Genomic DNA, 27642 nt, shown 5'->3' on the forward strand with positions numbered 1-27642 from the left:
TCTTTGTCTTTGATGTGGTACAGGAGGATGTGGAGCTTATTGAACCAGCGGTGTCAAGATCAGCCTCTGTGAAGGAGGCAATTGGGACAGTTGGAGGCAGTCGCCGTCCAACAACAACAAAGGGCGGAGGGGAGCGATGGTCACAATCAGTTAACCCATAACACATGGGTCTGTCCCCGCGACCTCCTGCCAGTGAACCTCCGATACTTTCCCGTGGACCCCAACGTGCACCTAACCCAGCAAAAAGCGCCGTGGCGAGGTCACCGCCACTTAACGGCGAACTGCGGCGCCCGTCGTGCGAGCGTGCACGCGCCTCCTACCTGTTAATGGGCTCGTTGGAGTTGAGGATGTGCCCTCGCACCTTCCACTGCGCGCTCGGCTCGGGGTCGCCCAGCGCCTGGCAGTGAAACATGGCCGAGTCGCCCGCGTACACTGTCGTGTTCTCCGGCTCCATCTTGAAGTACGGGAACACTGGGAGACGGGGACGGGGGACGACACACGGTGGCGGGACACACACGGGGGGACATGCACGAGGCGGAGGGGGTGGGGATACGCGGAGGGGAGACATGGAATGGACACAAAGGGATACACAAGGAGGCACGGGGACAACACAAGGAAACAAAGGGGCAAACACAACAGTGTTCAACACATGTACAGCATTCGAGAACATACGCAAATCAGAGGCAATCCTATTGGCTGATAAGAACATTCAACGGGCTCAGGCAGGTGATGTCGCAGGAAGGGACGGAGGCCGCTGATCAAGACTAATGAGGGAGTGGCAGCCAAGGGAGCCCCAAAAGGCCGTCCCCCAGCAGACACGGAGCGATCAAATCGGGAGCACGTGCAGGCTCTCGACGCACCTTTACATCGCAAGGCCGCGAGCGATGGTTTCATCCAGCAGTGGAGAGACCATGGTTGATGATGACGCGGAGAGAGCCAAGGCAAGGTTTTTGATTCAGCCACAGCATGACAGCGCTGCAAGCGCAGCGGAGGCGACGACGACAACGAGGCCCACACCGTCACGGCGATCATTGGCACGCCACGGCACACACCGCATTCGGTTTTGATTAAACGCACGTCTCGCCGACCGTGGCGTCTGTCAAAAAACAAACCAACCAAAATAATTGAGCTTGGCAGGGCAGGTCGCTTGGAAGGGATTGAGAAATCGCAACGGAGCGGCAGCCAAAAGGGCAACCGTCGTGGAGGTGGAGCAATGGAAACGGGCTCGCGTGCGTGCGTACGTGCGGGAGGGAGACGGATCACGGCAGCGCAGGACCACGAAGGATCGGGGGACGGTGTGGGGTGGGGGCTCTTGACCCGGTGGTGGATGGACAACGCACGATGACCGATGACGGCTACCGTCGTGACGATGATTGATGGCGGCGATGACGACGATGCTAAACTCCACGGGACAGAAAAATGGGGGTCCGTTCAAAAAAATACTAAATACGACGCACGGAAGATCGCCGCTCCCATAAAACCGGAATCTGCAGAAACCTTCGCCCGAGTCACACAAATAAGGAGCAGTTTCTCTTGGCAAGGATTTAAAAGGAGATGAATTAACAAGGCCACTGGGGGGAGGGGGGGCTGTATGGTGGGGGGGGGGGGGGCGCAGGGGAGGAAGCCACATGCTCGCAGTAATGACTTCAGTCTGAAGCGAGCCGCATTCCTGCAGCGCAAACGGATGGATGACAAGGAAAATTATACGGGGGGGGGGGAGGGGGATGGCACGGGGGGGGGGGCGGGAATGGCACGGAGGGGGGGGGGTAAGTGGGTAAGGGGGAGAGGGTACGGGGAGCAAAGGCAGGGGCTCGAGTGGGAAGAGAAGGGTGAAATTTCGTCATAGAACTAGGCACGCAAAAGGGAGCAAAAGACAAAAGATCTTCATCAACAGACTGTTGGGACAAGAGCTGTTAGCAAAAACCTATGTACTGTATGTATGTTGAACTTCTTTCGCACTGTACATAGCCAAACGTGCTAATCGGCACACAAGGGGGTTGTGTGCCCAGCACTACGCTCGTCCATCTTCCCAGTGCTCATGTTTACACACAGCACTGGGTACTCATTTAAGGCTCAGTCAATTCAGATATCACTCATGTTAGCCGTGGCTGGGGAGGGGACCTAGATCACACGCACACACGTACGTACGCGCCCTCAAGGAAACACGCATGTAGACAAGACGAACGCGACACTCCAGGCGTCAACGCAACACAGTGGCGGCCGCCCCAGTGAATCAAAGCGACGGCGCACGTCACCTCCGTGACCGGCAACCGCGCCACCGTCACCTCGCTGCGCATGCACCCCCCAACCCCCCTACCCCCAAGCCCTCCGCTCGCCCGCACTGCCACGGTAATCAAGTGCACGTGCGAGCCAGGCCCGCTCAGCTTCCCCTCCCAGGGCCCGTCGCACAAATTACCCATCTGGCCCAGAATCAGAGTTGCTTCCCTTGCGAGTGAGCGAGCGGAGGGGTTGGCGGCGGCAGTGACGGTGGGAGTCTCGGACAAACACAATTTTTTCCTGGCCCGAGACCGAGGCAACTGTCAAGGCAAAGATTAATTATTAAATTAAAATTTGCAACAACAAAAAATACATGGCGCAGCACGAGCCAATAAAAAAAATTAGGTGACCCAAGCATAAAAAAAGAATGTGGGATCGAGACGGTGTTTGTCCTAAAATTGAAATGGTCCCCGTCATAGGAATGTGGAATATGCACCACTAGCTGTAGACGGCCAGCGGCGATGAGCGCGCAGCAACCGTTTCAGCATCGGAATCTCCCTCTTCCCTCATCGTCACGTGGCGGCCGACGATGGAGAGACATCTTCCACTTCTTTGCTCTCTCCAGTCACGGTGAGCGCTTCCGATTGGATGAAACCCATTCCTGGTGACTCGCCGAGCAGCCCAGCAGGCGCTCCGCCAGTTTCTGTCTCTCTCCCGGTGGCAACGGCATTACATCACCAACGGAACAGCGTTTGCCAAGAAGCCTCGATTTGGTGGCGCACGCTAGGTATACCGCGCACCTGGTCCCACCACGCGACCTCCCGTTAACCTCCCGTTAACCCCGAGCGCGGTTTGCCAAGACGCCCGGCATTTTGGCAGACAACGCGGCGTCGTGCCTCCACGTGCCGCTTGCTCACGTCCCTTCCTGCGGCTCATCACCTTCGTGTTTTGCCAAGCGCAGAGAACGGTTTTGAAAAGGGCTCGCGAAAACAAACGCCGCGTTTTCTGTAAGGCGCGACGCAGGAGGGAGTGAGCGAGCCCCCTAAGTTAAGCCGACCGCATAAAATGTTTAGGCTGCAGATCATTTCGGCCAATTGCCCCGCAATCAAAACATGGGGGGGGCCCCCGCGAGGGGCTAAAGCCGAGCAGTTGCGTGTTTTTAGCGCCGGGATTTAGCCGCTTTATCCGCCATCTCCTCCGGCCCCAGGGGCTAGCATGGCAACATCAGCAGCGCCTCGCAGACGGCTCCCAACTACCGGTGGTAGACGGCTGGCCCCACACCTACGCGACCGACGCTCCAATATAGCGGCAGCGCCGCCCTTTTTGGAACTCGATGCCTCTCCGCGCAGATTCTGCTCCAAAGGGCTCACGGCGCCATAACGGTCGAAGGACCTGTGATTGCAGTGGGGCGCAAGCACAACTCACCACGTGTGCCATTAAAACGGCCGCAGTATCAACATTTACACAAGTGGCTGATGTTTGGGCAATGGAGCTGCTTCACAGCAGAGAGAGAGGGCGGAGAGGCTGGCCGACTCGCAGTTTGCAAGATTGTACTTTACGCCGTGGTGCCGTAATAACATGGACAAATGAACAATGTGAATTGAACAGGACCGGTCGCTCTATCAACAGAGATTGGCTCCATTTCCCATCTCGGTTTGGAGATTTGACCACATCGTTCTCAACGGAGACCGTCAGCGAAAAAACCCACCGAGACAAACATCTTATCCAATGAGCGGCAAACAAACCCTCGTAGACGGACGCATTAACCTCTGCGGTGTAAAATAAAAAAAGAAAATCTACACAGATAAAACTTCTCGGGCACATTCCCTCCTTGGCTGCCATTCCGTCGTGAGTCTCGACCACCGGGCATCGTTCCTTCTAGCTGTGACGTGTCCTGTCCAAGGCCACTTACTTTCTTAACAGTCAATACGATGTCTTTAACCTGCCTTTCTTCTCCAATCTACGTGTCCCTTTATCTGTCACCCAACGTCCTTCTGAGCATCCGCCATGTACAGGCGCTTCCGCGGATCATTACATCGAGGGACGGTGGGAACATGGCGACAGCTTCATCCAGCAGCGGACTGATCACGCCTCTTCGTCTTGTCGCACGACGGGTGGGGTCCAATCTCAGAGTCCTCTCCCTCTCCTCCACGGTCTTCGATCCACCGCCACCTCGTTGAAAACCTCTCTCCAGGTCTTTTTCGGTCTCCCCATCCATCTTTCTCTTTCCCTCGACGTTCACGGTATGAACTTTTTGTCCATCGTCGTCTTCCGCGCCTGGGGCCACATGTCCGAACGATGTCCGCTCAGCATCGCGGTGAGTTTCCCTGGCCCGGCCGTCCATCCCGAGCGAACACAAATTATCGGAGTCCGTCCCAACTTCCACCATTTGGGGCCACACACAGGAATGCACCGGGAACTGCCAGATAGACGCTCGGAGCCGATATCGCTCGCCCCCCCGCCCACCACCCCCTCTGCGGCCCGTGTCAACGGCGCCATCTCACCCTCACCGTGGCGCACGCCATCCTGTACGGCGCACGAGAGCACGGCGCCAGGAGGCCCCCCTGGTGGGATAAACCGCAACGGGCCTCGGATTCGCCGAGCCAAACGAGCCACCACGAATTTGCACGCTGGTGACAGAGGTCAGGGTTCACGTGCAACGACGGCGGTGTTCGCGACGCTACGCGGAATGTCAAGAGCGGCAGCCGAGCACCGGAGTGTGGAAGCGCGCGATGGAACATGGGGGCTCCTGTCTGGCTCACATACTCCTGCCTGGCTCACGTACCCCTTGCCTGGCTCAGATATATTTTCTTACACAGGAGAGCCTCATCGGGTCTCAAGACTCTTTTTCAGGAGGCTCCTGCCAAGTTTTCGCAGTATGGGGCGGCGATGTTGCTGTGGCTGCTGCTGCTGCATAATCCCAATTGAATAATTTACAGGCCATTTTTTTAATCATTGTAAAGTTTGTCCAATACCAGTTCCGTGGTGCCTTTTAGCTATGGAAAGAAAGCAAAATAACCTGGGAGGAAAAACATGCAGAATAGGGGGGCAGGAGGTGGAGAACATACAAACTCCACTCAGAAAAGTGCCCTTCTTGCTGTGAGCCATGCTGATATCCAAGAAAACCTTGCCTGCCTCGGATATATACTAAAAACTTGTTTTATTTTATTTTACCAGGTAAGGCTCACTCAGCTATGTAGCTCTTTTCTATCACAAATGATAGCTCAACGAAGTGGCTTATGACTTCGTTGAACGCGTGTTCAAAAATGTGGAGGTAAAAACCAGAGGACCTGGAGAAAAATCCACGTGACCACGGGGAGAACATGCAAACTCCAAATATACAACAGACGTCATGGTCAGGATCGGACCTACGACCTCCCGTATACCAGGCGAAGGAGTTAACATCTCGCCACCGCGGCGCCCTATTGCGCCTTGCCGGGCCTCCCGTTGAGCCCCCTTCCTGGCGTGCACGAGGGCCCTCTGGGGCGGCGGCCGACGTCGCCACCGCCCCGGCACTCGTGTGGTACCGTCCCGGCGCTCGTGCGGTTTCACCGGCGCCCGCGATTAACTGCAGCGAACACCTCAGGCGACGTGGCGGCACGGCACGGCCCGAGAGCGCGCGCTGTAAAACATTTACAAGGCCCCGGCGCGACGGTAAACGAGCGTGCCGGCCCGGCAACACAGAATTCCATTTTCTGCCACAAATGAGCAATAAAAAACTTTAACAACAACAACCCTGCCCCACAATAACCACCTACCGCTAAAGCGGGGCAAGAATTACATCCAGCAGATATGGACCACAAAGTTGGGTGGAAGACACAGCTGCTACTTCGCCCGGTATACAGGAGGTCGTAAGTTCGATCCTGACCATGACGCCTGTTGTGGCAAGGTCACCGCGCTACGAGCCAGATATCCCGAGTTCGATCCCTGGCCAAGGCTAACGTCAGAGTGGCGAGTGATGACGTCTGAACCGGTTCCTGGCAGCCTCCTTTATCAACCCACATCGAGCAGCGTGAGGTATGGTCAGACAACCCCCTCGTCTGCCACAGCGAGGACTTTATCTGGCAGCGGATTGGCAAAGGGCCGTAAAATTCCGCAAAATAGACAAATCAAAAGTGAGAGGGCCATCGTGGTTCCATCTCAAATGAGCATGGGGCAATGCACATCTCCTGTTTACATCCTTGGGCCAGTGGACATAATTCCACATTCCTATGGTGTGGGGTGAGTCCATCCACGTAACTGGAGACTCGCGACAAAATGGTGCTCATTGTATCAACCCAGGATTTGAACTCGTAACTTTCAGACGTTGAGCCAGTGGCTCTAACCACAGCTCCACTTGGCCAGACACCATCACATACACGATTAAGCCAGCAAGGCACACGCAATGGCGATTAGTGCATCAGACTAAACGCCGTTAATTGAAGAGATATGCGCAAACGAGGGCTCGCTGTGAACCCAGAATCACCAGACTAAAGCCCAGCACTGGATGCTTCGCCATATATATATTTTTGTATTTACACTTGTAAATAAAACTTGGTCCTGCCAGTTTGTGCAGTGGGGTCCGATGTTGCTGCTGTGTATAACTCAAACCGAGTAATTTGTGGGTGATTTATCAGCATTGGGATGTTTTGGCCAATACCAGTTGGCACGGTAGGTTTTTAAGCTCTACGATGATACCAGCGAACCCAGAGGATGTAAAACAGGGGAGAGAACATACAAATTCCACGCAGAAAGTTGCCCGGGTCGGGAAGGGAACCCGGTCCCATCCCTTTCCGTACCGCGCTGCCAGCCTCCAACCTTACGGTACAATCGATGAGCTAAATATTCCACGCAGGCTAGAGTGAACGTAACAAGACAAACGCGACGGAACAAACGGGTAAGCATACGAGTGAGATGGCACGTTCGATGTTTTACACACTAAACCAGCTCATGCTAAATCGACAAGAGGACTGAAATCGGTTCAGAAGCTAACCGTGGCCGGGAATCAAACTCAGGTTGGCGGGCTCGTAGCTCAACGGGAGTGAATAAAACTGCACGACTGAGACGAGAACCGAGTTAGCGGGACGGCAACGACGCGAGAATAATGGGATCGCAAAATTGAATCGCAACCCACGAATCAATCGCGACGCTTCGTCGAACCTCCATGTGGGTCGGGGCGGATTTGGCTTCGGGGGTGAGTGGGGGGAGGGGTTGTGGGGAGGATGTCGAGGGGGCTAACTGTAACTCGCCTACAATCCATCACCGTGCGAGGGGGTGGGGGGGGGGCGACGATGCGATGTTCGGGGCATTGGTATGCGTCGTCTCGGGTGTCGCTCCGCCTCCTCCATGCTCGCCGGCAAGATAACAACGCGCGCCCGCGGCCGCGGCTGTGGGAAAAAATCCGCTGGACTCGGCGGTGGGGGCGGCGGCGCGGCGCTTACCTTGCTCGCGCGATAAGCGCGGCAGCAGCTCGCAAGGTGCGGGAACGTTTAATTAGAAATCCCATTCACGGCAGCTTGGCCTCGCGACAGCTCCTCCACCGCCCGCCCCCATGCCAGCACGGGCTCTTTATGAATTTGTTTTTGTGGGTTGGGTGGAGGGGGCGGCGGGGGGGGGAGGGGGCAGGGGAGTCGTGTTTGCTGGCAGCGTCTATTGTGGCACTGCGGCGCTAATCTGCGCTCTTGGCCGGACTCTCTCAAACGGCCACCTGGGGTGAGCGAGGGAGGAAGTGTCGCGTACTCAAGCACACACAATATAAATACACATCATGCACCCACACGCCGGACATGCGCACACTATACAGAGGGAAAAAAGTATTTGACCCCCTGCTGATTTTGTACGTTTTCCCACTGACAGAGAAATTATCAGTCTAGAATTTTAATGGTAGGTTTAACTGAACAGTGAGAGAAAAACAACAAAAAAAATCCAGAAAAACGCATGTCAAAAATGTTATAAATTGATTTGCATTTTAAAGAGGGAAATAAGTATTTGACCCCCTCTCAATCAGAAAGATTTCTGGCTCCCAGGTGTCTTTTATACAGGTAACGAGCTGAGATTAGGAGCACACTCTTAAAGGTAGTGCTCCTAATCTCAGCTTGTTACCTGTATAAAAGACACCTGTCCACAGCAGCAATCAATCAATCACGTTCCAAACTCTCCACCATGGCCAAGACCAAAGAGCTCTTCAAGGATGTCAGGGACAAGATTGTAGAACTACACAAGGCTGGAATGGGCTACAAGACCATATCCAAGCAGCTTGGTGAGAAGGTGACAACAGTTGGTGCGATTATTCGCAAATGGAAGAAACACAAAAGAACTGTCAATCTCCCTCGGCCTGGGGCTCCATGCAAGATCTCACCTCGTGGAGTTGCAATGATCATGAGAACGGTGAGGAATCAGCCCAGAACTACACGGGAGGATCTTGTCAATGATCTCAAGGCAGCGGGGACCATAGTCACCAAGAAAACAATTGGTAACACACTACGCCGTGAAGGACTGAAATCCTGCAGCGCCCGCAAGGTCCCCCTGCTCAAGAAATCACATATAAATGCACGTCTGAAGTTTGGCAATGAACATCTGAATGATTCAGAGGACAACTGGGTGAAAGTGTTGTGGTCAGATGAGACCAAAATGGAGCTCTTTGGCATCAACTCAACTCGCCGTGTTTGGAGGAGGAGGAATGCTGCCTATGATCCCAAGAACACCATCCCCACCGTCAAACATGGAGGTGGAAACATTATGCTTTGGGGGTGTTTTTCTGCTAAGGGGACAGAACAACTTCACCGCGTCAAAGGGAGATGGACGGGACCATGTACCGTGAAATTTTGGGTGAGAACCTCCTTCTCTCAGCCAGGGCATTGAAAATGGGTCGTGGATGGGTATTCCAGCATGACAATGACCCAACACACACGGCCAAGGCAACAAAGGAGTGGCTCAAGAAGAAGCACATAAAGGTCCAGGAGTGGCCTAGCCAGTCGCCAGACCTTAATCCCATAGACAATCTGTGGAGGGAGCTGAAGGTTTGAGTTGCCAAACGTCAGCCTCGAAACCTAAATTACTTGGAGAAGATCTGCAAAGAGGAGTGGGACAAAATCCCTCCTGAGATGTGTGCAAATCTGGTGGCCAACTACAAGAAACGTCTGACCTCTGTGATTGCCAACAAGGGTTTTGCCACCAAGTACTAAGTCATGTTTTGCAGAGGGGTCAAATACTTATTTCCCTCATTAAAATGCAAATCAATTCATCAATTTTTTGACATGCGTTTTTCTGGATTTTCTTGTTGTTATTCTGTCTCTCACTGTTCAAATAAACCTACCATTAAAATTATAGACTGATCATTTCTTTGTCGGTGGGCAAACGTACCAAATCAGCAGGGGATCAAATACTTTTTTCCCCTCACTGTATATATATACGCATCATGTACGCACACGCTGTACACACACTATATGCACATGCATGCATCATGCACGCATCATGCACGCGCCATATGTGCACGCACACACATAGACACGCAAGCACAAACGCACACGCAAATACATGCAAGCATGCCTAAAATAAATCGCAAGCACAGATGTACACAATTACACACACAATGCACAGAGATGAATGTCTCCCAGAGCCTACATAAAACGTGCAAGGGCTGTTAGCGAGCGCCTATTAAAGCTGGCACGGCACACGAGGGAGTGGAGTGGCCAGGAACACACCCGGCTGCCTTTGTCTTCCCAGCAGTGATGTTTACACCGCTTCAAGTAATAAACTCACACAAACCCACATACATAAACAACAACAATAACAACAACCATTTGCCTCTAAGTGGTGATGATGTCACCACAGCGCTTGTGCTAGGCTAGGTGCCCTTTGAGGTTATGTCAAGTAGAGACGGCTCACTGGCAAGATATATACACAGATGTGGAGTGAGTCCAACTGAGTCGCAGACGTTGTTCCTCTTAGAGGCAACACATTTATTTGTAACACCGTAACACAAAGGGGTAACTGCCCCTTCACCAGATACAACCTAGGGTGGTGACCACCCAGCTAACTACACTATACAGGAGAGTTACTGCTACGAAGGGTCGGACCCTCACTCGGGTCTCCGACCACGTGATTCCTCGTAGGACGAAGCGCTTCCAAGCTTGAGACGCCGAGCTTCCAGCTTGGAGGTGTTGAGCTTCCAGCTTATACAACGCAGCGACCCCGGTCCCTCTCAGGGACCCGCCTTATATCCCCCTACGGTCAGGGCCGCTCCACCCTCGGCCCCGCCCGCCTTCCCGAGCATTCTCGTTCCCTCTCGATCCTTCTCAAGAGCTCCCCCCCGGACACGTGATCACCCACTAGCCCCCCTACCTTGGGCCCCCTTGTGTGGACACTCCGGATCACGTGTCTACGGGGTCAACCAGAGTGCCATGGCCCGGGGCAACCCTGCCCCTGGGCTGACGCTCAACCACTCCCCCTCGTGGGAGCCCCCACCACACGCTGTGCGTGGTGCCCGCACTATCCCTGTGCTCACCAAGCCCCGCTCGGGCTGGTACTACTCACAGCCACCCACACGGTGCTGTCCACGATGTAGGAACATCGAACGGCACGGCCCTTATGGGCAGGCACCATACAGTGACATCCCCGATGTCACTACACATGCACAAAAGTGCACATTTAAAAAAAAACATAGGGGAAAATATACGTGCATGTCCACAAAGACAAAGATCCCCCGTATGGGGAATTGCTGCGAGCGAGCACGTACGAAGGCCGCCGTGGCACATGGGGGGGTAGGTGGCCGTCCCCACGCCCGGCCGACTTTGTACCCGAGTGGCGATGTTTACACATTGAACCAGGTACTCATTTGACGCCGAGTCAACCTAGTAGGAAGCCCAGGACTGGTTCAGATATTCGTCACCAATGTTAGCCGTGAGCGGGAATCGAACTCTGGTCGCCGGGTTCGTAGCGCAGCGCGCGAACCACCGCGCCACCGCTCTCCACCTTCACGCTCGCCCACCCATACAACTCTAGCCACGGGCACTGCACAAAGACCCTCCACCTTCCCACTCGTTGCACCATTACAGCCGGCCGGCTCGGCCGTGCTGTGACACGCACGCGCGTGTACCGAGGAGGAGGCTTAAATAAAAATATAAAAAGTGCTTCGGCGGCACTCCAGCTGTGATGCGGCCGCAGCTCAGGGGCATCATCACACTCGAGCGTGACAGCCGCTCGCTCGCGCGGCGCATCCCGCGTCCTCCCGCGCGCCCTAAGTGCCGCACCGAGTGAGCTCTTAAGTGACTGCCAGAGAGACGTTACATTGCTTTACTCACGCAGGGGAGACTCGCGGGAGACTCGCGGGGGAGACTCGCGGGGGAGACTCGCAGGGGAGACTCGCGGGGTCTCGCGGGGGACTCGCAGGGGACTCGCGGGGGTTCTCGCGGGGTCGACTCGCAGGGGAGACTCGGGGGGGACTCGGGGGGGACTCGCGGGGGACTTGCGGGGGACTCGCGGGGGACTCGCGGGGACTCACGGCGGGGTCCGGGGTCTCGCGGGGTCTGGGTGCTCGAGGGGTCTGGGTAGGACTGATGGGTAACTGTGCTACGAATCGTAGGACGCGGTTGTGGGAGTGTGCTGCCTTGGGAATGTTTGGCCGATTCCTTTGCAAGGAATGTGCTTTCGTGTCAGAGGAAAACAACGATACCCGGAGAAAACCCAAGGTGCGTGTGAGAGGATACCACTTAAATGCCCACAAGGACGGGTTCATCAACCGACTTGCTGTACTGCCAACCTGTACATGATCCACCAACCCTCGTTTCCAAAGTGGCGGATCGCAGGCGAGCGCGCCACCTCGCCGTGCTGACACACACCGGCCACCGCGACGCTCGCTATACGGTCACCACTACCGCTTTCCTTCCCACCGTGGGGAGAGAGCGAGTGAGCAAGAGAGAGCGAGAGAGGGAGAGAGAGGGAGAGAGTGTGAGAAAGAGCGAGCGAGTGAGAGAGCGACAGTGATCAAGAGAGAGTGCCAGTAAGAAAGCGCCAGATTGAGACAGCGATAGCAAGAGATTGAGAAAGATAGAGAGTGAGAGAAAGAGATGAAGAGAAAGTGAGAGATTGAAAGAGTGAGAGGGGAGTGAGGGGGGAGAGTGAGCGAGAGAGTGAGAGAGAGAGCGAGAGATTGAGACAGCGATAACAAGAGATTGAGAGAGATAGAGAGTGAATGAAAGAGATTAAGAGAAAGTGAGAGATTGAAAGAGTGAGAGGGGAGTGAGAGGGGAGAGCGAGCGAGAGAGTGAGAGAGAGCACCAGATTGAGACAGCGATAGCAAGAGATTGAGAGAGATAGAGAGTGAGAGAAAGAGATTAAGAGAAAGTGAGATATTGAAAGAGTGAGAGGGGAGTGAGAGAGGGGGGAGCAAGCAAGAGAGTGAGAGAGAGCGACAGATTGAGACAGCGATAGCAAGAGATTGAGAGAGATAGAGAGTGAGAGAAAGAGATTAAGAGAAAGTGAGAGATTGAAAGAGCGAGAGGGGAGTGAGAGGGGAGAGCGAGCGAGAGATTGTGAGAGAGAGCGAGAGATTGAAAGAGCTCTGCAGCTTCAATCGCAGCAAGGCTCCCCCTCAGGGCTTTCTGATCATTACCGTCACAAGACTCCCCCACCTGCTGTTTGGGGCGTGACACATCTCCCGGCTGAAAATATAATAAAAAAAAGTAATAACAAAACAAAAGCGCCTATATTTACACGCGATTCATCCTCTGCCCGTGCAGCATCACAATTTCCCGGTCGGATGACAACTCGCGGGGCGCCGGGCCCTCCCCGGCCCGCGGTGGGGGCCTCCCCGTGGGATCTCTGTACAAATCGGCCCTTTTTTTTTCACGCCGCGCCTCGCCAATCCTGACAGTGTAAGTGGCGAGCGATTATGTCGGCCCGGCGCGGTGGGAACGCGCGTTTTTTTTTTTGTTACGCTGCGAAGGCGATCGTGACGCGAAGACCGAGAGGGGGTGGCCCGCGTCGTCGAGATGAGTTCGCGGGGCGTAGATTCAATCGCTCGCTCGGCCGAAATTAGGGTGCGCGTGTGCGCGCCGGAAAAACTCATTACAACGCGGCGAGGCAATCCGCACATTTAACTCCCGGAACGCCTCCGGAATCCGTCCGACGCCGACGACAAATTGCATTTCAGCCGGGCCTATTACATCCGCACCGTCTGACATCACAACGCGACCCAGCTCCACCCACCCTCTCCACAATATTCACCGTGCCCAAGTAAAAATAAACTTAACACTCCGTATATTCCGGTGAAGGCTGGCCGGTATGAGCGTCGACGTCTGCATTTCCTCTCGGTGACGGCAAAGGCGAATTCCGGTGATGATTTTATATTAAGCCGCTATTCGTGATCTGCGATGAGTGGGAGCAGCGGCAGCTTGAGCCCTGTGATTAGGGATGTTCCGGTGCCATCCGCCCACCCCTTTCCGCCACCCACCCCCCACCCCCCCCATCATGGATCGCGTGCGAGGCACGAATCGCTCAGCAAGCGACAATGCCTTTGGGTTTCGTATTTTGTATTTTCTTTCTCCCGGTGGAGTCCCGTCACAAGGCCCTCGACTATTTTTACCAAAGGAACAGCTGTTCCCACAGCTCCGCAAACAAGAAAATCCCAAGTTCAATTAGAGGGATCCGTATGGCCTCCCTCGTGAGTGCAATGATTATCCCCCCCCTCTATCCCCCTGATGAGAGGAAATCCACATTCCACACGCGTACAGTTACATAATGATAATAACGACGTGAGGTTAGGATTCCGGCAGGAGAGGTGGAAACGAGATGCATCGTGAGGTCCCCAGTTCGACCCCTGGGCAGTGGCGGAGCTGGTTCCGTACGGTGGACGGCGAGGATGTAACGCGGTCTCCTCACCGCCACTCATCGGCAGCCTACAGGCGTCTCACGCTCACCACTACACCTCTCTACAGGTGTCACGCTCGCCACGACTCGTGCAGCCGTCGCATCCGCCGGCGACCTACAGACATCACCACTCGCCCTCCGCTGTCACAAGCGTCACGCTTGCCACCGCTTCTTCCGGCGTCGCACTCACCAGCAACCTGCAGCCGGACGGTGGCCTCAATGTCGCCCTGCATGGAGTTGGAGGCGGTGCACGAGTAGTCGCCCTCGTGCGAGGCGTCCACCTTCCGGAAGACAAGCGTGCCGGCCTCCTGTGCCACGCCGGGAGGTAGCAGTGCACCGTGGCCTGCTCCCCGCATACACACGAGGGCACACGGGGACACGTGGTGACACGCGGTGGCACAGTGAAATAAGGACACAGTTGCAATCTGAGAAGCTGCCCTGGTTGACACTGCGGTGTGTATTAACCAAAAAAATACTACGCGCCGTCTGCTTCACAAAAGATACCCCCGTAACGTCACTCCAAGTGGAGTAGGCCATTATGTGCTGGCATCACGATCCAAATTTGGTCATTTGAAAAATCACTCTGGTTCTGCTTCCACACCCCTCCATGCCTCCCCGCACTTCTCCATCTTCCCCACATCTCCTAGTTCCTTCCCCGTTCCTTCCCCGTTCCTTCCCCATTCTAACCCCGTGCCGAGTGGGCCCCGGGGAGGGTGGGGGAGTGAGGGAGGGGGTACCAACCCTGTCTGCTCCACGTGATGACGGGCGGCTCACGGCCCGTAGCTGAGCAGTGGACACTGCTGCTCTTCCCCAGCTCCAGGCACTGGTGCAGCTGCGGCGTCGGCGTGAACTTGAGGTTCGCTGGAACAGAACGAAAGCTGGTGTGATCGCGAGTCTGAGATCGTAAACTCCCCAGGAGCCCCGTGGAATCCCACGCCCACATCTTAACGAACCGCGCCGAGACCATACACAAATGAATAAATAATCCGGGAAGATTTCCAACGGCTTCCCATTAAAACACACGACTGCATCTGCATCCTATTAAAACACCGAATTACAGCGCAGAAAACTCACGTACGCTCACGCTTTAATTCAGCAGGGCCGTATTTTGAAATTAGTAATGGTCCTGTATTTATTTATGGGCCACGTTATGGCTACAACCGAAGGGCCCCCAGGGGCTGGAATTGAAGTGCTGATGTCATTTCAGGCAGGAATGCGAAACGTGGTTAAGCAAACGTTTAAGCGCAGTTATTTTACGCGACGCCTCACCAGACTAAACGCAGCCCACGCATGCTTACAAAGATCCGCCTATATAACCTTTAACAGACAGTTGGGGCAAGTGCTGTTAGCGAGCACCTATTAAGGCCGGCACGACACATGAGGGGGTGGGTGGCCAGCAAAACACCTGGCCACCTTCATCTCCCAAGTGCTGGTGTTTACACACCATACCAGGTACTAATTTTAGGCCGAATCGACTTATAGGAGGCCTAGGACCGCTTCACATATTTGCTACAGTTATTGGTCGTGAGCGGGAATCAAACTTAGGTTGCCGAGTTCGTAGCACAGTGCACTAACCACTGGACTACCGCTCCCCACTGCACTCACACGCAAAGACACACACACACGTACTGGCTGTGTTAGTGGCCAACAGTTTATTTGGCCACAAACTGAAGTTGACTGTATGGGTCAGAGAGCTGGACTTTAACAAAGGATGCTGGGAATTCCACGGCGGGATAGGCTGAGCAACTTCGAGATTCAGAGTATTACACGGGAAGAACGTGGTGGAAGCACGTAATCAGAAAAGTGGAGGCTGTGCAGGGTGGAGAAGAAGGGCAATTGATCGAGACGGGCATTGCAATGATACCCAGAGGTCACCGACCAAGGAGAATAGAAGACAAAGCCAGACGGTGGTGGCGGCGATGAAACTGTAAGTACGGTCCCCATGGAGGCCGAGCGCCAACTTTGCAACAACTCCGGGATCGACTAGAAGGAAGCGTCGGCAAGGTGTTGGACGTGACAGACCGACGGCGTTAGATGCGACGACCTCTTGACCTTGACAGTGTGGATACAGGGACGTGCTCTGAGAGAGTGCACGCGTGTGTGTGCTCACCGTGGAGGCAACACTTAACGCACGGCGGCACGTGAAGTGCTTCGTGCGAAGGCGCTAAAAGATCCCGCGATCGAGCGCTCTCTGTGGTGGGGTGTCAACGCTCGACCCTCGCGTCGGGGCGCGGGGGGGGGGGATCATTAATCAGCCATTGAAGGGTGCGTCAGACTCGTCGAGCGACGGCCAGGAAGCTTTTAACGATCACGCCCACGACCGCAGTGTGCGCACGCCACTCTCCGTGGCCGCACGGCACAATAGCCCAACACGCAGCGCGGGCATCTTAATAGAAACGCAAACACCCGGATAAAGTTACAGGCACCCCCCCCCCCTGCCCGAGGAGGGCCGGTGGGCGTCTTCTACCCACGATGATTAATCTGCCCCTCTACATCCAATTAACTCTGCCTGGTCAGTGACCTCAGATGAGCTGCGCGCGGAGGCACGATGAGGGGACACAATGACCTTCGCTTCCGGTGACCTACTCAATCACAGCGTGAAAAAGGTCAAGAGGTCACCACGACCGGCGCCGGTGACGACCGCCACGCCTTGCCATCGCGCTTACTTCCGCGCGCGTGCAAATCCTATTAGGGGAAATTACGCCGGTTTTTATGTCGGGTGTAATTTAGTGACTTAGTGACGCGGTTGGCGACGTGGCGATTGCTTTTTGCCAAGCCCGCATTCATCCGCACGTCCAGCCTCCCCGCGAGGCCCGCTGCTCGATACGATGCCGAGACGTTGCGAGGTTGCCGCCCCTGCTGCAGGCCGCTACGTCAGGGCCATCGGGTTTTAGGAGCCTGGATAATTAAGCCGGGCTGAGTCACGCAGCGGGATAATCTTTCGCGTCGCGGCGGTTTAAATTAGCTTAGCGGCGATGCGCACGAGCGGCAGTACCTCCCGTATGTCCCTTGCAATTCGAAGGAGCCACATCCTCAATCGACCGCACACAGCAAACCGAATGGCTTCTCCCAATAAGGTGACCCCTCGGCTACTAAAACGATTATAAAATAATTATCTTAAGAAACGATCGGCAGCGAACGGCAACAATAAAAGACGACGATCGTGGACGGCATGCTGGAAGGGCTACGAGGAAGAGCAGCAGCTGGACGGGGGATAGGATCTGAAGAGCAATAGCTACACCGGAGGCGGGAAAAGCGAGAGGGGGGGGGGGCGGCGCGGCCGATCGAATCGGATGGAGGGGGGGCCTCGTGATGGCCACAACGGGAACTATTCCGGAAAAAGACGAGATAAAACGATGACAAAGATCGATAACAAGTGACGAGTTCGGGGAAAAAAATTCCACCTAAGCGCACGGCGAGCGACCGTCGCCGCACCGCAACGTTCCGGCACTCACGGCCGACCGTGCATGAGTGCCGCGGCCCAAGGCACGGCCCGATGGGAGATTAATTGAGACGGAACAGGTTCTGGAAATGAGGCGAGAAGACAAACGAGGGTGGGGAGGGGGCAGACGGGGGGGAGGGGGGCGGTAAGGAGGGGCGTGCGCTGGCAGGCGAGGAGCGGAGGGAGTGTGGATTTGCGTGCGCGCCCAGTAACCCAACACGCGGGAACTCGGGTGCGGGAAAACCTGTTCGTCCCACCTGCGCCGCGGCAGTGGCGGTGGCAGGCATACAATAGCCGCCCGCCTTCGGCCTGCGTACCGGACAAGCGGAGCGGGCGGAGCGGGCGCCTCGCGCGGACAAAGCGGCCAGGGCGGGGAAACGTATCGCCACGTCTCGTTTTGATGGAGACTCCTCGCACGTGAAAGCGCTCGCCCCGCTCGAGAGACCGCACCCCCCAAGCCTTATTGACCATTTGCAGAGAAACAAAATGAGCCGCCCCAAGCTGTTTTCACTCCTTTGACTTCGTCTCAGCTCATTTCCGCAGCTTGACCTCTTTCCCCCACTTTTAAAATTCCTCCACAAACTAAAAATAAATGTACGGTGTTTGTGTTAGGTGGGTTTAAAAGGGCTGACGGATTGCTCACGGAGGCCGGGCGGTTGGCCCGTTGGTTGGTGTGTGTGCTTGCCAGGTGGTTGACTGGATGCCGCCCAATTGACAGCTTGCCGTTGCTGCTTTGAGAAGACCGAGGTCAGTGATTGAGCAAAGCCAAAGACCAAACCGTTTCCGATAGACCGAGCTGTATTTGGTAGACCAAGCTTTAGGCAGCCTTGTGGAATTATCCACAACCTGGTGAGCGAGAGGGTTGGCTGCCCTGGTGAGGAGTGAGTGATGTGGCTGCCCCGGTAAAGGTTGAGTGACAGGGCTGCCCCGGTGAGGAGTGGAGCGAGTGAGCGACGCGGTTGCCATCGTGAGGGCCGAGTGACAGGACCGCCCTGGTGAGGAGTAGAGTGAGCGAGTGAGTGAGCGAACGCCGTGGCTGCCGTGGTGACGAGCGGGGCGAACGACGGCGACTGCTGCTGGGACGCCACGGCGGGCCTCCCCGTGCGCGGGGCCTCACCGAGCACGTGCACGCGCGCCGCCCTGGTGATGGAGCCGGCGGCGGTGCTGCTGTTGCAGGTGTACACCGTGCCGTCGTACACCTCCACCGCGTTGATCCGCAGCGTGCCGTTGGGGAACACCTCGAACCGCCCGTCCTGCTGCACGGCCGCACACGCGGCGCAAACCGCCGCAAGCGGCGCAGACAGCACAAGCGGCACAAACCGCACTTGGCACAACCGCGAAGGGCCGTCCGACGCCGCGGACGCGAACGGGTTTCCTTGCACGCGAGCGCGACGAGTGGCTGGCGCCTGCTTCACGCCGGAGACACTTTGTTTTTACCGTTTTACAAACGTTTGAGGGATGTTGACGCCATTTTAATGAACGACGAAACGACCGTGAAGTTGCAATTTACACCTTTAAACAAGACCAGCGACTGTGCGGTTTATTTGGACAATGAAAGCGCCAGTATCGTTTTTGTTTTGCTATCCGACAGAGAATGTTCTCGTCTGTCCCAGCTGTCTGGAAGGAATTCTACTCGTCTGTCCACCTGTGTGTCTCAGAATTGATTTGTCCATCTTGTTACCAACATGTGCCACAATCTGTCTATATGCCTACATGTGTGTTCATGTGTCTGTCTGACTATATTTCGGTCAAACTTTGTCTCCGTCTCTCGTTCACTCTACCTGGTCTACATACTTCTCGGCGATTTCCATTCCACTGCCGGACGAAGGCCCCTCCACGTAATGCCAGTCGCGGGGAGGATTGTTAAAGTCGTACTTAACGAGCACGTTACAAATTCTACAGCGTTTTCATCATGTGGGCCCCCCCCCGCATCACCCTGTGTCACAACCCCCCCGCATCACCCTGCGTGCCCGCCCCCCCCCTCCCCCACGTCACCCCATGTCGCCCCCCTGAGAGGAATGAGGAGAGTGGCGCACGTACCACTGAGATATCGAAGTTGTTCTTGTACCAGGCGACGTGTGGGGTCGGCGTGGCGTTGGTGGAGCAGTGCAGGAACCCCGGCTGCCCCTCCTGCAGGGCGCTGTCCACCGGCGGCATCACCCACACCGGCACGGCTGCGGGGGTTGGCGGATCACGCAGAGATTGTGGTGTGTGTGTGTGAACTTTCCCCTATAATCCGCATTGCTGCCCGACGATCAAAGGTCTCAAGCGTTTAGGGCTTAGACCAAGGTGACCGGTTCTCGAGGGTGAATCTCTCACAGCAAAGTAGCTTTAGATTGAAGTTTCATTCGCACCATCTCATCCCGCACCCCCCTTAGCAACAGAGCTCGTGCATAAACGCTCTCCGGCCCGATTTAAAGAGCGCTAGACTTCGAACGTCGCTCGCTCACGCACACGCCGGCTGGGCACGTACTCGCCACGGTGATGGTGACCTCCTGCTGCCGGCGCCCGGCCTTGTTCTCGGCGACGCACTGGTACGTGCCGGAATCGCCGGCACGCGCCGGGTCCAGCCGCAGCTCGCCAGCGTCGGTGACGTGCACGCGACCCCCGCCGCCACGGCCCGCGCCGATCCTCGCGCCGTCGCGCTCCCACCACACGGCCGGCGGGGGCTGCCCCGGCACAGGGCCGCACTGCACGCGCCGCGACGCGCCCTCCTGCACCGCCACCGCATCCAGCGGCACCAGATCGCCGATGTCTGGCGTGGGGCAGGGCGACGGGGAACACCCGACGGGTTCAACCGTGAGCCTCACGTCGTCTTCGTCAACAGTCGTCATTCAATCCCACTGATGGATGAAGGCCTCGCCAAGCCGTCGCCAGCTCTCACGGGTCCTGCAATGTACCAACACGCCTGGCACCCGCACTCACACTGAACGGATTTGAATCTCATTCACCGTCACGCCGGGCATCTGTGGCCTATGATCAGGCCTTCGGAGCAGTGTATATTGGCGCAGTCATATGAGTACCGAAATACACACGCGGAGGGGAGTCAGATAGTGTGATGCGCTTTCGCCAGATATTCACAGCCGTGCACGGGGCACACGGTGCAAGCTGTCATCACTGCCGCAAGGACCGAGGCGGCGAGTGGTCAGCGCAGCCAATGTGGTGAACATGGTGAGTGCGGCGAGACCGTGCGTGCATCGAGTGCGGCGAGTGTAACGATCGCAGTGAGAATGCCGAGTTTGGCGAGCGCGGTCAGAACGGCGAGTCTGGTGAGCGTGGCGAGACCGGTGAGTGTGGCGAGCACAGTGGGACCGCTGAGTGCGGCGAGCGCGGTGGGACCGGTGAGTGCGCCGAGTGCGGTGCCGCCGACGCGGCCGTGCGAGCCTCACAGGCCAGCGCCAGCGTGGCCTCGGCGGAGGCCTCCTTCCCGCGCGCCCCCCGCGCCACGCAGCGGTACGCGCCCACGTTGCGCTGCTTCACTTGGGAGACGAGCAGCGAGCCGTTGGGGAAGATCGTGGTCCTGAAGGGCGGCACGGGGAGAGGGCGCGACGAGCTCGGTTACACTCGATCGATCGCGCCGCACGTTCAACACGCACGTGGGGAGGGTGGGGGGTGGTTTACATGGAGGGAGAGAAGTAATGGAAGAGATCATTTTACATAAGATACTTACAAGGTCCCTGCCACTGTTCAGACCCAAGACCTTGCTGTTCTCCTCTGTCGTCGTCTCTCTCTAGAGCGTACACGTGGCTCACTGCTTTAGTGCAGCGTCTGTGCGCCGCTACTCCGCGTCGTGTTGCAATGTGTATGGTTGGTGGGTCGTGCAAACTTTCTGCTCATCTGCAAGGTGGCCAGCGGGTGGCAGGAGAGCAAATGTGTTTGCGAACCCATCCGTAAAGCAGGGCTGCGAGTGTTTATCCCCCCTGTATGGTGGTGGATTTCCTCCCACACGAAGCGAAGCACTCGTTATTTAGATAGGAGTTTGCCAAAGTAGCTCAGCGGTCAGAGCGTTGAGCTGGCACCGTTGAGTCCTGGGTTGGAATCCAGGTTCCAGCTGCCCGTGGTTAAATCCGGGTTTCTCAAGTATTAATTGGTCTCAGTTCGGTCACCCAACGACTGCACAAAACAAACCCTGATCGCATTAAATTTGGTTGTGCACTGAATTTGGCTAATTCCCAGCCGAGATTTTAAATTAACATTGAGTTGGCAGTGACACACAATGAGTATTACTGTCAGTGGCAAAGCACGTGGGAAAGGGCTGCCCCGTGCGGTGCAGACTAGAGGTCATGTGAAGGAATCTCAGGGAGCTCTGCGAGTTTTGCTTCCACCAGTGGTCCCTGTAACACGCCGGCTCGCACGGCTCTCCGAGTGGGATCCCTCATCTCGAGACGCGACACCGACAGCACCATCGCGGTCACGTTGAGGATTTTTTTCCCTTTTGTAACAAAGAATTGGCCAAACATCAGAAAGCAGCAGGACCCTCCCATGCAAGTCTTGAGACTCTGTCAGGCTTTCTCCCAAACAGATTAATTATATTATTATTTTCCATAATTGATATTCGGGTTAGGGCCACTTAATGAGCACATTTGGCCACATTTGGCCACATTACTGTCGTAAGACCCACCACTGCCTGACACAGCCAAACAACGTGAATCAAGCGTACGAGCGTTGAACTACGTGCCAATTATCGTTGTTGCAGCTCACCCGCCGGTCAAGTGGGAGAACAATTCTCACAACCAGATTTAGCAATGAAGATAGGCGTAGCGTTCCCCTTCAAACTGCATCAAACATCATCAGAACAAGATCCAGGAATTTGGAATCAAATTCAGGAAGTCAATAATACTGGCTGCGAAACCTCCGTGAATATTAAGAATTGTAACTATTACGGTTATGACTCCTGACCGAGGCAGCGCTGGGCTTCTCACCGGGGCTTGTTGGTGATGGGCTCGCCGTTGAAGTACCAGATGGGCGTGGGGGGCGGGTCGGCCGTGAACTGGCAGTGGAAGAAGGCTGCCTCGTTCCGGCTCACCACCTGGTCCACCGGCCGGACAACCAAGCGAGGGACCGACACGTCTGGGGGGGGCAGAGAATGGGGCGGCACGGTCAAGAGGACGTGGCATCACCTGTGTCAACACGGTTGGCTACGTACAGTGGGAAACGAGTTCAACATACATACATTAATACGACGTGCGATGTGCACGAGTAAAGGTGCAGTTTCGGATGTAAACACATTTAGGATTTTTTGGAGCTCTTTGGATCATTTACGGTTTAACCGTCGTCTTCGTGTTGACAAAGACGATGCCATCCAACGCCACGTAATGCTGGAAAAGCACTGAAGTGACGCATCATGCGATGTGTCACGTGACCAATGCGATGGCAGTGTAATATGGAAAGGCCACATTACTATGGCGGGGTCCGGGACGACCACTGGTAACATGCCGGGCGGCCGACACGCCATCGCTCACGGCGAGCCGACTCGCAGCGAGTGATGGGCCCCATCCCATCTCGTGGAATAATTATTTATTTCAAATCAATTGAATGATGTAATGCGTCTGGAAATTGGAATTCCCATCGCAAACCCATCTGTGTCAACGTAATTGTTGAGGAATGCAAAGCGTCGGGGGCGCCGATCGATGCCAAGGTCATAATTTCTGTCAATAAAATACCTGGCACCAATTCCCCGGCCTCCAATCCCATTGCAGCCCGTGCGCTCAGAAGGATAATTAAAGCGCGGAGGCGCTGCGACTGCATATTGTAATGAGGTGCCACGCGCGAGCAGCAAGGGCGATGAATGGGGACGGAAGCAGTCCTACGAGGGCTGCCACTCCAACGCGCCCAAGAGCCCCTTATTAGCCTGTTCGTGGGCACAGCAAGCACACGAGCCAACGGGTCTCGCACACCGGTGTCCCGCCGGGTAACGGGTCCCGAATGGAGGTTCATCATCGATCATTATGGGGCCTGGCCGACGTGGCCCAGCGGCAGCGCGTCCGCTCGCTTGTTGCAGAGGTTTGCGGTTCGAACCTAGTGGCAGGCCACGATGCTCGAGGCTAGGGCGTGCGTATTAACCTTGCAATGCTACCGTCTACTTCACGGTGGACATTGGAAGGTCCCGTGACGTCACTCGAGGAAACAGTTCGGACATTGCGTGCCAGCTTCATCTTACAAATTTTCCCAATTTGAAAAATGAAACCGTAAATCAATTAATTAGGAAACTGCTGGATGAAGGCCCCCCCCCCCATGCTGTCGCCATCTCTTTCTCTCAGTCTCACGATGCAACAATCCATCTGGTACCTGCGCACGAGCCAATCTCTTCGCTCCATCTCCGCGGTGAACGTCAAGCATAACATGTGCGATTTCGTGCGTACATACATGCCGACACTATGGAATTAACATATCGGGTTGGTGTGTTCCTATTATAACTATTCACCCCCCTACCCCCATCCCTTCCATCCCTCCTGCGCCCCCACCACCCAACCACACCAAAGCAAATTAATTGTCACGACTTTATGACGCTATGGAATGGACGAATGATTTGTCTCGCATTTACTGCATGGCTTGCAATGTTCATCGTTCGTCCTGAATGCAGTCTTGTTCCCTTCATTAGCCTACCGAGTACCGACTTGCAATTCCATATGACTTACATTAATCAATGCTGCAAAAATATATAATCGATTCGCACACGCACAAACCAATGCATTTAACGTGAGCGTAATGATCGGTTTCTGAATTGACGTATCGCGACATGCCAAGCCACCGTGCTAAGGTTGAGGTGGGAACTGTCTTGTGGTGAGACAGTACGCGTTTGGGTTAAAATTATATATGTCAATGGCAAAATAATCAGTATCATCATGTGCAAAGTCAGCAGCATCACTGGCAGCAGCAGAACCACCAATACTGCAGCAACATCAGCAAAAGCAGCAGAAGCAGCAGCAGCTGCAGACACAGCAGTAACAGCAGAAGCTGATGCATCAGTAGCCATAGCAACAACAGAGGCAACATCAGAAGCAGCAACATCAGAAGCAGCAACGGAAGTAGCACCACCATCAGCAGCAGAAATAGCAGCACCGGCAGTAGAAACAGCAGCGGAGCGGCGATCCTACCGTAGAGGTCGAGGGTGAAGTTGGAGACGCTACACATGCTGCCCATGAGGTTTTGACCGCAGCACGTGTACGCGCCATTGTCGGCGGCGCTCACGTTGCTCAGCGTGAGCGAGCCGTCGCGACTCGGCACCAGCCGTGCGTCGGCCTGCAGCTCCACGCCGTCGCGCAGCCACTGGTAGAGCGGCCTGCATGCGGGGGGGGGGGGGGGGAGCAACAGCAGCTCCTGTTATAACGCGGCGCTTCCACGTCTCCTGAGACGGCAGGAGCGAAGGGGGGGGGGGCTGGGGGGGACACTGCGGGCCACGGGGCGTCCATCTCACGCGGCCGGTTCGCGACTTAATTTTAATCGACTTCATGACGTACGGCCGTGACCTCATTTCGCAGAGACCCGCTGATTTGTACACACACCAATATATTTGCACGACAGCCATATACAGCCTCTCTCTATATATAAAGTAAATATGCCCACTGTTCCTATTCAGAATCTTGAAATGCAGTCGCAATAGTACCCCGTATGTATGTTGAACTTCTTTCGCACTGTACAAAGCCAACCGTGCTCATTGGAGGTGCGGGGTTATAAATCCACGATGCACCGCACGGCGACGCAAGCGACCGCACGGGAGAGAGAGCGGGACAGAAAGAGAGGGAGAGAAACCAGGGCCGACAGCAACGCCGGCCCCGTGACCTCTCACCGGTGATGCCCCTCGATGTGGCAGTGGAGCTTGATGGACGACGACACCTTGATGTCCTCCCGGCTGACGGGGTCGTCCAGCGTCACCCCGCCCGTCTCGATCCCTGAATGGCGGCATAAACGGCAGCGCAACGCGCGTCACGACTCGGCGCCGTGCGGGGAACGCGGCCCGCAGGCTGCGCTCCAGCCGCGGTGGCCGAGCGCTAATGCACAGAGACGAGAGGTCGCATCCCGATAATTGCAGGGTTTTGGTGGCAGCTTTAATCTCGACGCCGGCGGGAGGTTGACAAGAGCCGGGTGGGCCGGTGGAGCGGCTGGCCGAGCATCTCCGTGCCGCGGGCCACGCTTGCACGTGGACCGTGCGCGCATTACATGTTTCACGTACGGCTCTTACTGTCAATCCACCGTTGGATGAGGGCCTCCTCTACGACTCTTTTTCAGGAGGGTCCTGGCGAGTTTTCCCCGTAGGGGGCGATGATTCCTGTGCGTGATCCCAACTGTTGTAATTTGCGGTGGAATTTTTTTTAAAAAAATTTTTTACAATATTTGTGTTGACCATGGCGCCAGCGCACGGTGGCGTTACTCTTGCGAGGATGACGTCACGGGATCTTTAACGTCCACTGCGAAGCGGAAATTTTTTTACGGTTGATTCACTCGCAGTGGTAACCAGGGGGCAGCCACTGGGTTCTAACCGTGAACGGCGAACGGCCACGGCGAGGTCAAGTCACGATCTGCGATGCTGGTCGATCGCGGCTGGTGATGGCGTGGGAGCATCGATGCGAATGCATAGCAGTACAGTACAACGAAGGATTACACTACACCGCCCTCTGCTGCTCACAGGGTAACCCCGTGGCCTCTAGCGCCTGTTTAATTCAAGGCGATCACCCATCCAAGTGCTATTAAGGCAAAAGCCTGCTCTAACTTAGGAGATGGAACAAGATCATAGGCATTCACGCCATAGGAATGGGGAATTTCCACTACGGGACGCAGAGAAGTACACCTCCGATTAGCACTGTTGGCTATGTATGGTGCGAAAGAGGTTCAACATTACACACATGCATACATAGAGGTCGTCGTGCTCAGGATACGCGGACTGAACCGCGCGGAGGAAAACCCATGACTTATAATTATGTACGCAAATCACACAAGACCAATTTGTCCATGCAACAATCGAGGCCGGCAAGCAGAACAAAATCACGCAAAACAAGAGACCAAACATAATTAATTCCCGAGTAGAATCTCAAACCCCCAAATCGCGACGATTCATCAAATGGCTGATGGAATGGGGGCGGGTGAATGGTACACGCCCGGCGGATCCCACACCCGCCACTCGCATCCCCCGTCTACTTGAGCACGCTGCTCTGTATCAGTCTCAACATCGACATCCATGCCCCCCCCCCCCCGCCCCCTCGTGTGTCCTTTAACACCTCTCCGTTACATAACGTAACGTTGTCTCCACCACCGCAGCATTTGCGTATTCAATTCATCTGCGTTAACTGCGCGCGACAGAGGCACGCAGCAGAGCGATCGTTTGCGTTTAGCGTTTGGGCGATGATTGGCGACGGCCTGAGGCTCTGACATCAGACGGAGGAGGAGGAGGCAGTGGTGGCATCTCATTGAAACAAGGCAAGCGCTGCCGTAATAACCATGCTGGGAAGCACTGTCAGCACTGAGGCTGACAGTGCTCATCTCCTGTGTACACGCCAGAGCCAGTGGTGGAAACTCCACATTCCCATGGTGGGGGGGGGGGGGGCGAGTCGATACGCGTGGATAATCCCGTGCTGCGATTTTGCCGGCGTGATTGACGGCACGGCGGCCGAGGCCACGGCGTGGATCGCTTCCCAGAACACCCACGCCAACGCTGGCTCTACTCCTCCAGCGGGTCCAGCGAGATAAAAGGGAGTCGCCGCGTCGAGTGGGTGACTCCCTCCCTCCTCCTCCTCGCCGCTCGACCCCGATATTAAACAAAATTAAATTAAATTAAACGCGTTCACTGGGCTGCAGGTCTCCCGCCCGCTCATCCCCACGGGGGAGGAAAAAACAATGACAAAGAGAAAAGTTGTTTGTGGACTTAATAAGATGCAGCGCAAAAACAAACGGCCCTTATCTATTCGATAAGCAGCGGGCCTGGGCTGTGTGTGCTGCTGGGCTGTCCTGCAGCAGTGTGAAGCCGCGGTAATGTGGAAAAAGACTTTCGAGTGACTTTCGGGTGCAACCGCCGTACAGCGTTGTAGCAACGTCACTGCAGTGTGACTGCCGCACATTTTTTATACGGCGTCGCAGTCGTGGATTTACAACCGCTCGCCCGTCAAAGTCGCTTTAAGGACATGGTTGTCTTATTATTATTG

General features: G+C 55.6%; 1 protein-coding gene across 2 annotated transcripts in view; it reads right to left on the bottom strand.

Annotated features, from left to right (window-relative positions):
* The window catches only part of PTK7 (protein tyrosine kinase 7 (inactive)), a 93169-nt gene that overhangs the window by 23055 nt on the left and 42472 nt on the right, over nucleotides 1-27642 (bottom strand). For both annotated transcript variants that reach the window (XM_076067660.1, XM_032955995.2), the window contains 10 exons: nucleotides 25296-25398; nucleotides 24604-24788; nucleotides 22429-22576; nucleotides 20896-21026; nucleotides 19980-20261; nucleotides 19547-19680; nucleotides 18624-18762; nucleotides 14806-14925; nucleotides 14255-14407; nucleotides 321-471 (listed from right to left, as the gene is read on the bottom strand). In XM_076067660.1, coding sequence (XP_075923775.1) covers nucleotides 321-471; nucleotides 14255-14407; nucleotides 14806-14925; nucleotides 18624-18762; nucleotides 19547-19680; nucleotides 19980-20261; nucleotides 20896-21026; nucleotides 22429-22576; nucleotides 24604-24788; nucleotides 25296-25398 — 1546 coding nt within the window. The remainder of the gene's footprint in view (nucleotides 1-320; nucleotides 472-14254; nucleotides 14408-14805; nucleotides 14926-18623; nucleotides 18763-19546; nucleotides 19681-19979; nucleotides 20262-20895; nucleotides 21027-22428; nucleotides 22577-24603; nucleotides 24789-25295; nucleotides 25399-27642) is intronic.

The sequence above is a fragment of the Petromyzon marinus genome, chromosome 17 (assembly GCF_048934315.1).
Source record: "Petromyzon marinus isolate PM22_M1 ecotype Great Lakes invasive population chromosome 17, UKy_Petmar_22M1.pri1.0, whole genome shotgun sequence".
NCBI classification, from domain to species: domain Eukaryota; kingdom Metazoa; phylum Chordata; class Hyperoartia; order Petromyzontiformes; family Petromyzontidae; genus Petromyzon; species Petromyzon marinus.